This window comes from Bufo gargarizans, chromosome 1 (assembly GCF_014858855.1).
Source record: "Bufo gargarizans isolate SCDJY-AF-19 chromosome 1, ASM1485885v1, whole genome shotgun sequence".
In the NCBI taxonomy this organism is placed as follows: domain Eukaryota; kingdom Metazoa; phylum Chordata; class Amphibia; order Anura; family Bufonidae; genus Bufo; species Bufo gargarizans.
The window spans coordinates 128559125-128575875 of NC_058080.1; the positions used below are offsets into that span (position 1 = coordinate 128559125).

At 43.0% G+C, this 16751-nt stretch overlaps 1 protein-coding gene across 4 annotated transcripts in view; it reads left to right on the forward strand.

Annotated features, from left to right (window-relative positions):
• FAM114A1 (family with sequence similarity 114 member A1) overlaps nucleotides 1-16751 on the forward strand; it is a 40526-nt gene that overhangs the window by 5608 nt on the left and 18167 nt on the right. For 2 of the 4 annotated variants that reach the window (XM_044298199.1, XM_044298205.1), the window contains exons 2-6: nucleotides 2833-3119; nucleotides 4915-5002; nucleotides 5444-5551; nucleotides 7384-7478; nucleotides 9326-9460. In XM_044298199.1, the coding sequence (XP_044154134.1) occupies nucleotides 2841-3119; nucleotides 4915-5002; nucleotides 5444-5551; nucleotides 7384-7478; nucleotides 9326-9460 (705 nt within the window). In that variant the 5' untranslated portion in view covers nucleotides 2833-2840. The remainder of the gene's footprint in view (nucleotides 1-2832; nucleotides 3120-4914; nucleotides 5003-5443; nucleotides 5552-7383; nucleotides 7479-9325; nucleotides 9461-16751) is intronic. The other 2 variants (XM_044298214.1, XM_044298224.1) reach the window with 1 other exon arrangement.

Below are 16751 nucleotides of genomic sequence, written 5' to 3' on the forward strand. Positions count from 1 at the left end.
CCCCCTTGTCCTGTTTGCGGAAGCGGGTGACTTGCTGATCATAACAGATCAGCTTTAAAGGTTCACGTGTAGCAGATACACTGCAGATTTGCCTCTATGAATTTGCATATGGCATATCCGCAGGGTTTTGCAGTGCCAGCAGATTGGATAAGATTTGGGAAATCTCATCCTCACACTGCAAAAAATCAGCAATGTAAACTGCAGTATATCCTCAGCAGGTCAATTTGTTATAGTGGTAGGCACAGTGGCCAGAGCACTCACCTTGTCCCTCCTATCCATTCTATAGCATCTCATACCCCTTGGTGTCCTCCTGCTTCCTCCCGGCGGTATGACTGAGTAGAGCTGCTCTGCTTGTCTTCTTTCCAGTGTCCTACTGCCCCTACTCCTGCTACCCGTAGGGTGCTCATGTGCTCCCTCTAGCTCTGAAAGGACTATCATGCACATCTTAGAGCTCCCCATCCAATAGCTGCCCACCTTAGCGTACTAAAGGGAGCTTTGGGAAGCTGCCCGAGCAATAGATTTCAGTTTTCTATTATCCTGCAAAGGTGCGCCGTTATCCTGTTTGCCTGACTGTATACGAATTCTGTCTTTTTCTAGATTTGACCTGACCACTGCCTCATTCTGACCCTGTGCTGCCCGTCCTGACTTTTGAACTGTCTACTTGATTCCACAAACACTGCCTGCCTGGCATAGGTCTGTCCCTGATTACCGTTTTGCCCCATCCCTCAGTGCTCTGTACTGTTGTCTTTTGATCCCAACCAGTTAGCTGTCACTAAATGGAGACTACTCAAGGAGGTAGTGTCCTGGTGGTCCCTCTGTAGCGAAGTCTAGATCCCTGTATAGGAGTTATAGGGTGAAAACCAGGGGACTGCAAGGATAATGCCCTTAGGAGTAGCCCCAAGCCAAATCAGTTCAGTGGCACAATGCATCCACATCCTTTTCTGTAACAGTTTATGCTGTGGATCTCCACTATGGATGAATGTGTGCTATAATGCATATTGTCCTATATGTCATGTCCTCATTACCTACAGCAGCAGGGTGGCTCAGTGGTTAGCACTGGTGTCTTGCAGTGCTGGGGTCCTAGGTTTGAATCTGACCAAGGACAACATCTGCATGGAGTTAGTATGTTCTCTCCGTGTTTGTGTGGGTTTCCTCAGGGTTCTCCGGTTTCCTCCTACACGACAAACACATACTGATAGGGACCTTAGATTGTGAGCCCCACTGGGGACAGTAATGATGATGTCTGTAAAGCGCTGCTGAATAGAGTAGCGCTATATAAGTGAGTAAAATAAATAAAAATAAGTGAAGGCGGTGGTTAGATGGAGGACACAGAATAGTATAATTATGTCTCTGGTGATTATGGACTCATAGACACTCTATGTGCCTCTGTATGGTGGCTTCATGACGCTTTGTATTGTCCCATAGAAATAATACTTCTGAGAGAGAATACATTTGTGCTAAGTGATCTCTTAGGGAAGGCAGCGGTCACACTAAGTTTTTTCCAGAAGAGCAAAAATTCTCCTCTTACCATTTTTGAGGAGTATTTTTACCCCAGGAGGAGTATAAAAGTTGCAGTAATTCAGATACATAATATGTCGTAAACATGACAAGCATTAGCACATTCAATACATGTAAAGAAAAATCACAGTGTAAAGTGGCCTAAGGGTGCATTCACACGACCGTAAGGTGTTTTGCGGTCCGCAAATCACGGATACCGGTCGTGTGCGTTCCGTAATTTGCGGACCGCACATGGCCAGCGCTATATAGAGAATGCCTAATGTTGTCCGGACAAAAATAGGACATGCTCTATCTTTTTTGCGGGGATGCGGACAGCACACGGTGTGCTGTCCGCATCTTTTGCGGCCCCATTGAAATGAATGGGTCCGCACCCGTTCCACAAATTTGCGGAACAGATGCGGATCCATTTATACGGTCGTGTGAATCGGGGGAGCAATTCCTCCGCAAGTGATCCAATAATATGCGATTGATCATACTGGGGTTGAGCATTTCCTCCCATTTAATGATCTCATAGGGGACATATTATGTTGCAAAATATATGTTTAAAAAATATGTAAAAGAAATTAAAGAAAATTATTAAATAACAGAATAAAACGCCCACAGCAACAAAAAATTGTCACCATAGTGCATGCCAAACTATACATATTATATATCAATACCTATATTAGCAGACCTATGAGAGCCACATACATCAAACACAACTTCTACAACTAAAATATGTATACCCAAAAAATCATTCATAATTCAAATTTACCATAAATTAATACATTCTTTATTTCATTATTATATTAAAAACATAGAAAAGAGTCTACAAAACATTGGTGAAACAAATGTGAGGGACCACTGGAAAAGGCTAGTAATAATTATATCCACCTGGGAAAAGTCAAACACCAGATAGTAATATAATAACACCTACCCACTACCAAAAAGGTAGGCCCAAAAACAAAAAAGTCTTACCAGTTGTCCAAAAATGAGACCAAACCTATTATATATCAAAACGGCCGACACAAATAAAGGAACTCCTTTTAATCATTTATTTTGGTGTCAGTTTGCATATTTGAAGAATGACTTTTTTGCAGTAGTAATTATTTCTCCCCTACTTTGCATCAGCGCCGATGAAGGTGAAAATACAGCCTGCAGACCAAAGAAGGTTGTGCACCCCTGTCCTAAAAGAACAGTTCAGGCAAAATGGATCCACTGTGTAATGTAAAGTGCAGGGAACAAGTGGGCGGAGCATGACACAGGGATTTGAAGAAGAGTAAAAAAAATAATTCCATTTAGTATTTTGAGTCTTCATTATATTTCTCTTCCCAGCAGTCAAAATGTCAAGTGAAGAAGGTAAAGCAGAAGCCGAGACCACTGGCACTGAACTAGAGAAAACTGCAGCCCCTGTGCTGGGCAGTAATGAGGAGTCTGGGCCTGAAGACAGTCCTCAAAATATAGAACTACACAAGGTCCCAGAGCCAGAACCAACACAGAAGTCTGAAGAGCAAGTATCTGAAGAGGAGAAACCACAACCAGGCCATGAGGAATGCAGTGACACTGTGAACCTAGACCCGGCGTCTGACTCCAAGGCTGATGAAGAAGAGCATGCCCACCTAGTATGTATACCTCCTGTCAAACCTGGTCCTCTCGTATAACTCTTGTATGGTATATTGACAGGGTACTTTCACACTAGGGTTTTTCTTTTCTGGCACTGAGTTCCGTCAAAAGGGCTCAATGCTGGAGAAGAACTGATCAGGCATATCCCCATGCATTCTGAATGGAGAAAACTTTTGACTGATCAGGCAAAAGAGAAAACTGCAGCATGCTACGGTTTTATCTCTGGCCCAAAAAAACTGAAGACTTGCCTGAATGCCATTTTTTTTTCCATAGGAATGTATTAGTGCCGGATCTGGCATTCAAAATGCCGGATCCGTCCTTGCGCAGACCAAAAAAAAGGTGAAAAAAATAAATGCCGGATCAGTTTTGCCGGATGACACCGGAAAGACTGATCCGGCATTTCAATGCATTATTTTTTTTTGACTGATCAGGCATTTTTAAGGTTGATCAGGATCCTGATCAGTCTTACTAATGCCATCAGTTGGCATACATTTTGCCTGATCAGGCAGGCAGTTCTGGCGACGAAACTGCTTGCCGGATCACTCTGCCGCAAGTGTGAAAGTAGCCTTAGATTTGTTGGAAAAATGTCCTCTATTGAATATCAGTAGTGCAAACCTCATCGAGTTTCTGCAGCACATCTGCCACTTGTGAATATACCTTTAATTCGGTTGTCTCAAGAAGACACATGGATGGCATAGGGTAGGGCCCTCAGGATCCCGTGAATGAGCTAGAATGAAGAGTCGCTGTATAAGATCAGTGTCTGTTCTGACAGACTTGAGCTTTCCTTGTACTACATGGACAACTATTCCTCTAAGTGGTTGGCATGTAGTACTAAGTACTCCATACTATATATAATACCTGTAAGGGGTGTTGTAGGAGAAATGCCTGGCTATCTGTGGGTTTCCTCTGTCAAAACCTTCTATTTACCAGGGGCACCAAGAGCGCGACCCAGGTTATTGCTACAAGTCCTGTTGCTGGACTCTGTTCCTGCAATCTCAAGCTGTGCTTGTATTACATGGGAGGCCATTCATCTAAATAACCATAATTTAACACTTTATTTTCCACGTAGCGTGCTCTCCAGTGGGAGTGTCTGGCTAGCTACAGATTCCCCTGGCAATGTTATCTGCTTTCTAGGGGTACCAGAAGTGGGACGTGCAGAAATCAGCGGGTCACTGTGGCAGACACGTTCAAGTTCTGAGTTTTCTGGTATCCAACTAAGGCTGGGTGATAAACATTCAACTGTAATATTGTGACATGACTGGAATATGTGAATACACCTTAAAGGGTTGTCCGATTTATATGGAAATCTCCCCACAGGCTTAAATTAATTAAAATAATAAAAGAAAATACAGTCACCAATTAACCCCTGCTGTTTACAGTCCTCACCTCTGGTCACAGTTTAGAGGTAGGAGTGGCGATGTAGCCTTGTATGGCACGTGACCGCTCCAGCCGATCACTGACCTCTGCGGTCTCATGTGGAATACCACTGAGGCCAGTGATTGGCTGCTGTGCTCACATGCGTTTACATCACTTCTGCAACTTCATGTTTTGTTATTATTGTAATTCATTTAGGGTTTTAAGTAGATTTTCATATAAGTCGGACATCACTTTTAAGGCCTTGTTCTAACACATGTATAGTTTGGATGCAGTTTTTGCAAGTTTCTTATTACCTGTTTAGGAATATTTATCCAAAGACTCTACTGTATGTTAACCATACAATATTTGTGCCGTGGTGAGTCTTTTCTTCTTTGCAAAGTTCAGCTTCTTCAGGAGAGTGTGCTGTTTATGTTTAAGGATTCAGAGGCTTCTGCTAAGGAGAGCACTTGGAGCACGTGGGGAACATGGGGCAAGTCTCTTCTGTCATCAGCCAGTGCAACCGTAGGTGAGTACACCTAACATTATAGCAATGGAAAGCTTGCCACCGGCATCATATCTCCCTAGACTCCAGCCACCAGAGGAACATCTAGTCTGGCTTCTGTCAGGGGAATAATAGGATTGGACAGGTTAAAGTCAATATGTCCCATCTGTTTCCCCCATGACAGATATGGCAGACAGTCTTATTATTGAAAGAGATCTGTCAACAGAAATCTCCCTTTATGGCCCATTTAATGCCCCTCTTTCCTTCTTGGAATTCTGGGATATAAATCGGGAACATTTTTGAATATGCAAAGGCTTTATCGTAGGTTTATGGCTTAAAAAAGTCACAAAATTTGGTGCAAATGACATTTCATCTTTTGTGCTGCTGTTGCTAATTCTGTAAAAAAATTAAAATATTAATGCAGCAATGGTGGCATCCTCATAAACGTAATCTCTGTCTAACCAGGACATGGGATATCTGCAGTGAAGGAAAAAGCAGGAGCCACATTAAGAGTCAGAACTTCAGAGTCTGAGGAAAGCGGAGAGGTCAGAGCATCTGAAGCCGAAGAAGAAGGTGAATATTCATTTCATAATCTGATCTATTCTCTACAAAATCTGGACAACTGATGGACACTAAATGGGTTCTCAGGTCATCAATATCAGATCAGTAGGGGTCTGACTCCCGGCACCCCCACCGATCTGTTCTGCAGTAACTCCAGCACCAGAACTACACTGATCTGTTCACTGCATAGTGGATGGAGCTGGTTATTGCAGCGGTCAGACCTAAAGTGATAGCATATTCTTTGAGATGCTTTGGGACCTTTTTAACCCTACTCCTATACTCATTCTTGACCTATTCATTGTACTGTAAGGCCCACTGCTCCTCAGGGGTCCATTACAGATTACACAATTGATATTGGTTCAGTAGTTTCCATAGAACAAATATTAACATTCAGTGATGTAGGAGCTGATGGGAGTTACTGTAACCAGACTACACTTGACCAATCCTGGTTTGTGCACTGTATAGTATCTTTCTCTGTTACAGATGGGTTGGCCGTTTAGAATCCTACTGGAGGGTATCTTCTGCTTGCATGCACAGAGATGTAAAATTAGCACCGATTGATATGGTATCTCTTGGTATTATAGATTTATGAAGTAATGCATGTGCTCTTACAGGAGATTCATAAACCAGTATGGACCCTCTTAGCTTAGGTCATTTTGTGTTTGTGTATATTGTTGAGTGGTGGGCATAGAAGGCACATTTGCACCCACTAGTTTACCTAGAACATAAAATATATGACAAAATTATGTACCAAGTATATTAATTTCTCCTGTTGCACATGTCGATTTTGTTGAGGACTCTCCATGGATTTGTAGCAAAATCTGCCAGTAGGTTTTTCTGCAATTCATGGACCCATGCATACAAGAAAGCTTTGATACATTGTCTCTTAAAGTGACTCTGTCAGCAGTTTTGACCATGCTAAACTGCTGACAGCACTAGGTAGGGGCTGGAAAGTGCAGTACAAACATACATTTTGTGGCGTAGTTATTATCAGGAGTAGTGTGACTATCACATTTTCTTCTGCTGGGTACTTCTCCTGTAAGTGCTCTGGAGGCAGAGCCTCGCTGTAAACTGCCTCACAGTCCCTCCCCTATGCTCTGAATGACAGCTGTAGCATCCAACCAAGAGAACAGTACAGCCACCACTCAGAGGGGAAGGATTATGAAGCAGCTCAGTACAGAGACTTCTACTGAGTGAAGCTCCGCCTCCTTAACACTGGCAGGAACAGAATCTGGCAGAATAAAAGTTCATATTCACACTACTCCTGTACACTTGTACTGTACTCCCTGGCCCCTGCCTAGTGCTGTCAGCAGATTAGAAGTGATATTGTGTGAAATGTCTTTATATGCAGTAGCATTAATATTACCCTTCACCAGAAGGGCCAGACCCTGAGAAAGATCCCCAAACCATTATTTCCCTCAAACAGTGTTTACAATGTGCACTCTGGTAAGTAGCATTCCCCAGGCATCCACCAAACTATATTGGTCCATAAACAGGAGCGGTGCTCATATGCTTTTAGACATACTGTAAAGGGAGAGAGATTTATCAAAACTGGTGTCAGATTCCACCGAAAGGATCAATCTGATTTGGTTGCTGTAGGCAACTAAGCCAATTTTTCTTTAGACCAGTTTTGATAAATCTCCCCCATAGTGTTCACCACCGCTGCTTTTTGTACCAGTGCAGGCCATAATTTCACTGGAATCACAGACTTGATGGCACTATATTGAATGCCATTCTTCACCTTATGACAACTCTTGCAAATTTGATTAAAAAAATAGTCAGACTAAAATAATTGGCTTAGGGGCGTACAATTCTTAATATACTCTTTCTCTGCTCACTGACAGTATCGGCAGAAAAAGGTGACAGCCCAGCAGAGCCCACTTCACCTACTGCAGGTCGTGGTGTATTTTCAGCTTTAACTAATGTTGTACAGAACACGGTAAGTTATGTCCTGGACCTTGCGACAGATAATTTTCCTTCAGTCCCCATGTGTAGGATCATGTATGCTGATGATTCTCAGGGATAGGTGACATGTGTATGCAGTTTGCTTCTGTTGAGTCTTACAAGTGCTGGCCGCCATTGTAATAAAGCATAGGCGTGATCCTCTATTCCAGCTAACTAGTGAGTCTCGCATCTTATGAATTAATAGGGATCCCAAGTCAGTGTTTTTTTTTGTTTGTTTTTTTATATTTACAAAAAATAATAATAATAACAACTTAGGCCATCAATATTAGATTGGACATGAATCAATCTTTAAAGCGGTTATCCTGCTTTGTAACATTGATGACCTAACCTCTGGATAGGCCAAAATATTTATTCAGGGGGCATTCTGTCTCTTGGCACCCTGTTTGAAGGGCCGAGCACTTCAGCCTCTTCATTGTTCACATTGCTCTTTGCGATTTTTCGTGCTCAGAACGCAGTATTTTTTTTTTTTTTAACTTTATTTTTCCTTTTAGATCTTACAATAAAGAAAATAAATCCATACCAAAGGACAACACAATATAGAAAGTTCAACCCCCCCCCCCCCCTCCCCCTATTCCCTCCCACCAACTGGGGGCTGTTCTGAGCATTGCAGCCTAGTTCCATTCACTTGGATGGGACAACGGTGCCCTGATCTCTTTCAGGGGTATTATAAGGGTACCTGCACACGAGTGCAGATTTCAAAACAGAAATTCTGCACAAATTTTTGTGATGTTTCCTCACCAAATCTGCACCAAAAATCACGTGTCGCTTGCTATTTTTGTTGCAGATTAGATGAGGTTTTTCCACAGATCTCACCCTTCCATTGAATGGGGTGCACCAAAAATTGCACAAACAATTGACAAATTTAAAATCCACACGTCAGGTCAATTTCCGCACATGTACATGAAATTTGTCTAATATAATACACTTTGCTAGTATTATATTGCACAACGTTTTTTTCCACAAGAGAATCCGCATGGAAAAAACATCCGTAATCTGCCCATAGATAGTTTAAGTATCAGAGAAATGGAGATTCAATTACTATAAACATATTGTAGTAAATGAATCAGCAAAGTATGCGATCCTTATGGTTGCTGTCAGTAGTGGCGTATTGCAACAACCTATGACGCAGTAATTCAGGCAGGACAAAACAAGCAAGCGACGTTACCATGTATCCCTAGCCTAACTACAGGCAATCTGCTATGAATACAATTAGTGTCATATGTAGTACTGAAGGTGTGTAAATACACTAAATCCCTGCCGTGGAAATTCTCAGAGGTCCTTAGGGTACTTTCACACTTGCGGCAGAGGATTCCGGCAGGTGTCAGACGGATCCATTGCAATACCGGATCCGTCTTTCCGGTTTACGCCCTGAAAAACGGATCCAGTATTTATCTTTTTTACATTTTTAAAAGTCTGCGCTTGCACAGACCGCAAAACCGGATCCGTTTTTCCGGAACACTTGGGGCACACAATGGAAAATAATGCCGGATCCAGCATTCCAGCAAGTGTTCAGGATTTTTGGCCGGAGAGAAAACTGCAGCATGCTGCGGCATTTTCTCCAGCCAAAAAACGTAAGAGGGAATGAAATGATGCATACTGAACGGATTGCTCTCCATTCAGAATGCATTAGGATAAAACGGATCATTTTTTTTCCGGTATTGAGCCCCTGTGACGGAACTCTATGCCGGAAAATAAAAACGCTAGTGTGAAAGTACCCTTAATTATCTTATTATTTTTGTTATTTAGTTGTATTCCTTGTTTTTTTTTTTTATTGCTGTATGTGACAGTCCAGTTACCCTTAGTTGTTCCCATATTCTGTAGGGTAAATCTGTTTTAAGTGGCGGCCTCGATGCCCTGGAGTTTATTGGAAAAAAGACAATGAATGTACTGGCCGAAACCGACCCAGGATTTAAGAAAACGAAGACTCTTATGCAGAAGACGGCATCTTTATCTCAGGTAATGACACAAGAGCTTCAGAAAACACATGTCATGAGGCTTTGGTGTCTTTCTGCAGTGAATGCTGAGGAAGGGCCTCAATGATCAAGTATGTAATGTACAGTGGATATAAAAAGTCTACACACCCGGTCAGGTTTCTGTGATGTGAAAAAATGAGACAAAGATAAATCATTTCAGAACTTTTTCCACCTTTAATGTGACCTATAAACTGTACCACTCAATTGAAAAACAAACTGAAATCTTTTAGGTAGAGGGGAAAAAAAATAAAAAAATAAAAAATATAATGTGGTTGCATAACTGGGGATGTAGCGGTGTTCAGAATTAGGCCCCTTTCACACGGGCGAGTTTTCCGTGCAGGTGCGATCCATGCGGCGAACGTATGGCACCCGCACTAAATCCTGACCCATTAATTTCTATGGGGCTGTGCACATGAGCGATGTTTTTAACGCATCACTTGTGCGTTCAGTTGAAATCGCAGCATGCTCTATATTGTCCGATTTTGACGTGACGCAGGCCCCATAGAAGTGAATGGGGTGTGTGAAAATCGGATGGCATCCGCAAGCAAGTACGGATGCCGTGCGATTTGCACGCACGGTTGCTAGGAGACGATCGGGAAGGAGACCCGATCATTATTATTTTCCCTTATAACATGGTTATAAGGGAAAATAATAGCATTCTGAATACAGAATGCATAGTAAACCAGCGCTAGAGGGGTTAAAAAATAATAATAATAATTTAACTCACCTTAGTCCACTTGATCACGAAGGCCGGCATCTCCTTGTGTCTCCTCTGCGCTGAAGTTGAACAGGACCTGGGGTGAGCTTCTCCATTAAATATCGGTTAAGGACCTTCGATGACGTCACTCCGGTCATCACATGGTACGTCACATGATCTTTTACCATGGTGATTCACCATGGTAAAAGACCATGTGATGACCGGAGTGACATCATCGAAGGTCCTTAACCGATATTTAATGGAGAAGCTCACCCCAGGTCCTGTTCAACTTCAGCGCAGAGGAGACACAAGGAGATGCCGGCCTTCGTGATCAAGTGGACTAAGGTGAGTTAAATTATTTTTTATTTTTTTTAACCCCTCTAGCGCTGGTTTACTATGCATTCTGTATTCAGAATGCTATTATTTTCCCTTATAACCATGTTATAATGGAAAATAATACAATCTTCAGAATATCAATCCCGAGCCCGAACTTCTATGAAGAAGTTCGGGTCTGGGTACCAAACATGCGCGATTTTTCTCACGTGAGTGCAACGCATGACAATGTTTTGCACTCGCGCAGAAAAAATCGTGCATTTTCCCGCAACACACCCGACTCTTATCCGGCCAAAAAAACTGACGCCCGTGTGCAAGAGGCCTAAAGCAATCACATTCAAAATCATGTTAAATAGGAGTCAGCATACACCTGCCATCATTTAAAGTGCCTCTGATTAACCCCAAATAAAGTTCAGCTGCTCTAGTTGGTCTTTCCTGAAATTTTCTTAGTCGCATCCCACAGCAAAAGTCATGGTCCACAGAGAGCTTCCAAAGCATCAGAGGGATCTCATTGTTAAAAGGTATCAGTCAGGAGAAGGGTACAAAAGAATTTCCAAGCATTAGATATACCATGGAACACAGTGAAGACAGTCATCATCAAGTGGAGAAAATATGGCACAACAGTGACATTACCAAGAACTGGACGTCCCTCCAAAATTGATAAAAACACGAGAAGAAAACTGGTCTGGGAGGCTACTGTTGTAGAAATATTAATAGTTGTAATCAGCTCACATCAAAGTTTGTGTAAGGAAAAAGGTAAATCCCCATTCCCTTAGCCGCAGTCAGAGTCCGACCCAGGTGCTACCATCTTGCTTGAATTCTTGCTGAGCACTCCTCTCCTCCCTGCTCAGTCTGTGTCTTTTATTTACTAAGGATACAGGAAGTGATGACATAGGAAGACAAGACACCATTATTTAGAATAACCTAGCTAGCTAACAAACACATGTATACTATAACCTACCATTACCACTGGAGCTAATTTTATCCAGCTTTGCTCAGTGATCAATGCCAGATAAAGTTACTATGATCCACATGCAGGTTTATTTACAGGATAACGTCATTATCTCCAGCGGCTGATCAGGCGCACTAGAGACAACAAACGCATGTTCTTTTCATATATTGTTATCTTAACAAATGCATCCACACCAAGCCAATAAATCTGCGTCTTGCGCGGGGGCCCTAGCCGGCATCCATACATCAGCCAACAAAACACTGCTCTGCTGAACCACATCAGTCTCTCCCCCCCCCCCCCCGCCCACAGCCCAGTGCTTAGCACATGGACCATTCGCCGACGGAGACCCCTGCGCCAAGCAGCTGTGACAGGACATACACAGGAAGATATCCACTCCAATGGTTTACCCTGACACTGAGAGACATGATGACAATACACAATATATTAAATACACATCCTAATAAAATTTCCACAACACTACCAAGAGGCCTACAGCAACATTACAGGAGCTGCAGGAATATCTGGCAAGTACTGGCTGTGTGGTTCATGTGACAACAATCTCCCATATTCTTCATATGTTTGGGCTATGGGGTAGAGTGGCAAGATGAAAGCCTTTTCTTACGAAGAAAAACATCCAAGCCAGGCTACATTTTGCAAAAACACATCTGAAGTCTCCCAAAAACATGTGGGAAAAGGTGTTATGGTCTGATGAAACAAAGGTTGAACTTTTTGGCCATAATTCCAAAAGATATGTTTGGCCCCAAAACAACACTGCACATCACCAAAAGAACACAATACCCACAGTAAAGCATGGTGGTGGCAGCATTATGCCAAGGGGCTGTTTTTATTCAGCTGGAACTGGGACCTTAGTTAAGCTAGAGGGAATTATGAACAGTTCCAAATACCAGTCAATATTGGCACAAAACCTTCAGGCTTCTGCTAGAAAGCTGAACATGAAGAGGAACTTCATCTTTCAGTATGACAACGACCCAAAGCATATATCCAAATCAACAAAGGAATGATTTCCCCAGAAGAAGATTAAAGTTTTGGAATGGCCCAGCCAGAGCCCAGACCTGAATCCAATTGAAAATCTGTGGGGTGATCTGAAGAGGGCTGTGCACAGGAGATGCCCTCGCAATCTGACAGATTTGGAGTGTTTTTGCAAAGAGTGGGCAAATCTTGCCAAGTCAAAATGTGCCATGCTGACTCATACCCAAAAAGACTGAGTGCTGTAATAACATCAAAGGGTGCTTCAACAAAGTATTAGTTTAAGGGTGTGCACACTTATGCAACCATATTATTTTATTATTTTATTTTTTCTTCCCTCTACCTAAAAGATTTCAGTTTGTTTTTCAATTGAGTTGTACAATTTATAGGTCACATTAAAGGTGGAAAAAGTTCTGAAATGATTTATCTTTGTCTCATTTTTTTTATAGCCACTGTATCTGCTTTGGACAAGCCCTTACCATATGTCTTATTACGTTGTGGTGAGCCACTGCTAAAATTTCCTGGCAGCATTTTTCTTCCTTCTTCCAGTCGCTGAGCATGTATACATATGTAAGGGCTGGAAGAGATCACTGTCTGCCAACAGTTATGGCTGGAAAGCAGGAAGTGCCTTGGACTACCAAATGCACAGTAGACATCAGGTAGTCTGAGAAACGATGTGGCCATCTTAGATAACAGAAGAGGAGAATAGTCGGATCTGCAGCTGAAAAGATGAAAAGGAGGGCACCATGCAAGTGTTCTGTTCGTTCCCCAGTTAATGGAGGGTCACTTTAAAAAAGAATAGATTCGGGAGGCTAGGGGAGGGGGGAGGGTTGGGATTTTGAATGTTAGGACTATTATGTTGGTCGCTCTAACTTTGGATTGCCCTTATGATAAGACATCCTACGATTGATATTTCTGTATATCACTTGTCAAAATGCTTTTGCAAAATGTTATTGTAAACATTGGAAGAATGTATACTGTATATACAACTGATGTTGGTCAAACTAAATGAATAAAATTTGGTTTAAAAAAAAAAAAAAAGAATAGATGATTACTTACCTGACAGATCTAGGGCTGCCACTCCATTTTTTCCAGTTTCAGAAATAATGTCACGTCAACACGTAACTTCTGCAGCCAGTCACTAGCCTCTTTGGGTGAACTACTGAGGCCAGTGACTGGATGCAGCAGTCAAGGGTTGTTGATGTGACATCACCGCCTGGTAAAGAGAGCTCGGCCAGGAGAACCAGAGAGTTAGCATGGGATCTGTCAGGTAAGTACTACCAATTCTTTATTGAAGGGAGATCCCAAAGGTTGTCCAGTTCCCTCTTTAAACTGGACAACCCCTTTTAAAGAGGACCTTTTATCTGGCAGAAAATTGTGAACTAAGTGTCATGATATGTACAGTGGCACCTAGGGATCTCACTGCACTTACTATTATCCCTGGGCGCCGCTCCGTTCTCCCGCTATGTCCTCCGGTATGTTCGGTCACTTGGTTATAGTAGATGGAGACTGCTCTTGTTTTGCTGGGCATCTCATTCTCCCAGGCTGTAGCGCTAGCCAATCGCAGTGCAGAGCTCACAGCCTGGGAGTTTTTTTTTTCTGCGCTGCGATTGGCCAGCGCTACAGCCTGGGAGAAGGAGACGCCCAGGAGAACAAGGGCAGTCTCTTCCTACTATATCCAAGTGACCGAACATACTGGAGGGCATAGCAGGAGAACGGAGCGGCGTCCAGGGATAATAGTAAGTGCAGTGAGATTCTGTCACAACCAGACAGCTGAGAAGCTCTGACAGAAGCCTTTCAGAACCTCCTCCTTGAGTTTTCTTTGTTGTGATGTTCAGTTCCTCATCTCGTTAGCCTCTCTCAGCTGTCATGTGGTTGGACTGATTGCATCCCTTTAAATTCCGCCCCATAATGCATTACTGGGCGGCTTATACTTCTTCCTGGAGTGTGTGTGCATGCTGATCCTGTTTCCCAGTCTGCTACAAAGTTAAGTGCTGTACATTTATCTGTTATTTTCTGTTTGCTGGATCCCAGGTGACCCTGACTCCCTCCGTGTCTGGTGTAGGGAGCCTGTGGTCGTGTCCCCTCACTATTGTAGGGTGTTCAGGGGTTATATAGTCGAGGTACGTGGATATGCAACCATTCACCTTTGGGATCTTTGCATAGGCTGAGCAGCCAGGGAAAGTGCCAGGTCTTGTTGCAGGGGTCTCCCTTTTGGTTCCTTAGCTTTGGATCCAGTGAGTCATATATGCATGTTGCTTTGTCTTGTTTTCTGTACACCGTCCGTGACAGATTCCTGGGCGCCGCTGTACAGATCATGACACTTGGTTCACAATTTTTTGCCAGATGAAAGGTCCTCTTTAAGAGTTGCATCCTTTTGGTTCTGCAGAATCAATATCTATTGAAAATAATGGAGCCTATTAATTTGAATGGAAGATGTGCGGAGTGGTCCCCACAGTCATGTTAAATGACATTAGGGATGCTAGATCCCCTGTGATCAGTTTCCCTCCCGGGTACCCACATCATGAAGGGCTTTCCAAACTTGGTAACTAAGCATGCATCAGAATCTTTAAACGGGTTTTCCAGGGATATAACATTTATTGCCTGCCAGTAGCAATGTATGATTGGTGGGGATTTGACTCCTAGCACCCCACGATTAGCCCCTGGACTGCTGCATACACTTTACATCTTTTGTGGCTGTGCCTGGAAATGCATCTCAGTCCCATTCCCTTGCTTTCAGCTTCAGAACCAGGTGCAGCCACTATGATATGTGTGGCCCTGTGTCTGGTAAACACTCTCTTTGAAGCACTGCTCCTCATTCATTCAGTGGGACTGCCGTGCTGTTGTTTTCCTATCCTGACTATAGGCCCTCAATATTATAATCCTACAAAAGCCCTTTGAATATAAATATTTTACTCTACAGTGCACCTGGAAAGTCTTCAGACCCTTCCACTGCTTTCACATTTTGTTATGTTGCGGCCTCTGCTAATGTCCCCATCATTCTGCGCTTAATATCTCATAATAAAAAAGTGAAAACAGAATGTCAAAAATGCTCTGTCAGGTTGGATGGGGACCATAGGTGGACAGACATTTTCAGGTCTCTCCAGACCTGTTCTTTTGGGTTCAAGTCAGGGCTCTGGCTGAGCCACTCAAGGACATTCACAGACTTGACCAAAGCCACTCCTGTGTTGTCTTGGTTGTGTACCTATCTAACATTGTCTTGTTAGAAGGAGAACCTTCGGCCTAGTCTGACGTCCAGGGAACTCTCTGGTTCAGGTTTTCATTAAGAATATATATGTACTTTGCTCCATTCAGCTTTCTGTCCACCCTGAACAGTCTTTCTGTCCCAGCAGCTGAAAAACACCTCACAAGATGATGCTGCTACCACCATGCTTCACTGTAGAGATCGTATTGGGCAGGTTATGAGCAGTACCTGATTTCCTCCTAACATGATGCTTATAATGGAGGCCAAAAACTTCAGCCTTGGTTTTATCAGACCAGAGAATCTTGTTTCTCACAGTCTTAGAATCCTTTAGGTGCTTTTTTGCAAGCTTTCATGTGTCTTTTAGGCTTCTTTCTGGACACACTTCCTTAAAGCCCAGATTGCAGGGATGCTGCACTGACGGTTGACTTCTGAAAGTGTCTCCCATTTGCACACAGGATCTTTGGAGCTCTGCCAGATTAACCATTGGGTTCTTAATCACTTCTCTTACCAAGGCCCTTCTCCCCTGATTACTTAGCTTGGTGGAGCAGCCAGCTCTAGGAAGAATCCTGGTTGTTCCAAACTTCTTCCTTTTAGGAATTATGGAGGCCACTGTGCTCTTCGGAACTTTTAGTGCAGCAGAATTTTTTTATCTTGACTTGACGCAAGGAGGCCGCTGCCCCCTTGACTTCAAGCATGACTAGTTTGACTAGAGAAGCGCGCCGGCAGGGGATAAAAGGACGTTGTCTGAGCTTTAGTCGCATTATTATCGTCGGAAACAGGCTGCTGGCTACTGTCAGGTACTGCTGGTGGCTTGGGATGGTTTTTGGAGGTGACAGGTTCCCTTTAAAACTTTACTTTTATTTAATTCACATAGTAAAATGACAAAAGGTGAAAAAAAGGGGTTAAATCTCTCAGTAGTGACCCAGACTATTGTCAGTTAGCTTAGATGTTACTCCTCTTATGTCAGCTAAGTGTAGCAAATCCAATTACTGTAGCATCGGCAGCTTCATGCTGCCACCGGTGCTTCTACCCCTATGGTGTCATAATTGCCTACAATCTATCTCTCCTCTAAGAATATAAGCCGTCTGTTTCTCTAACTG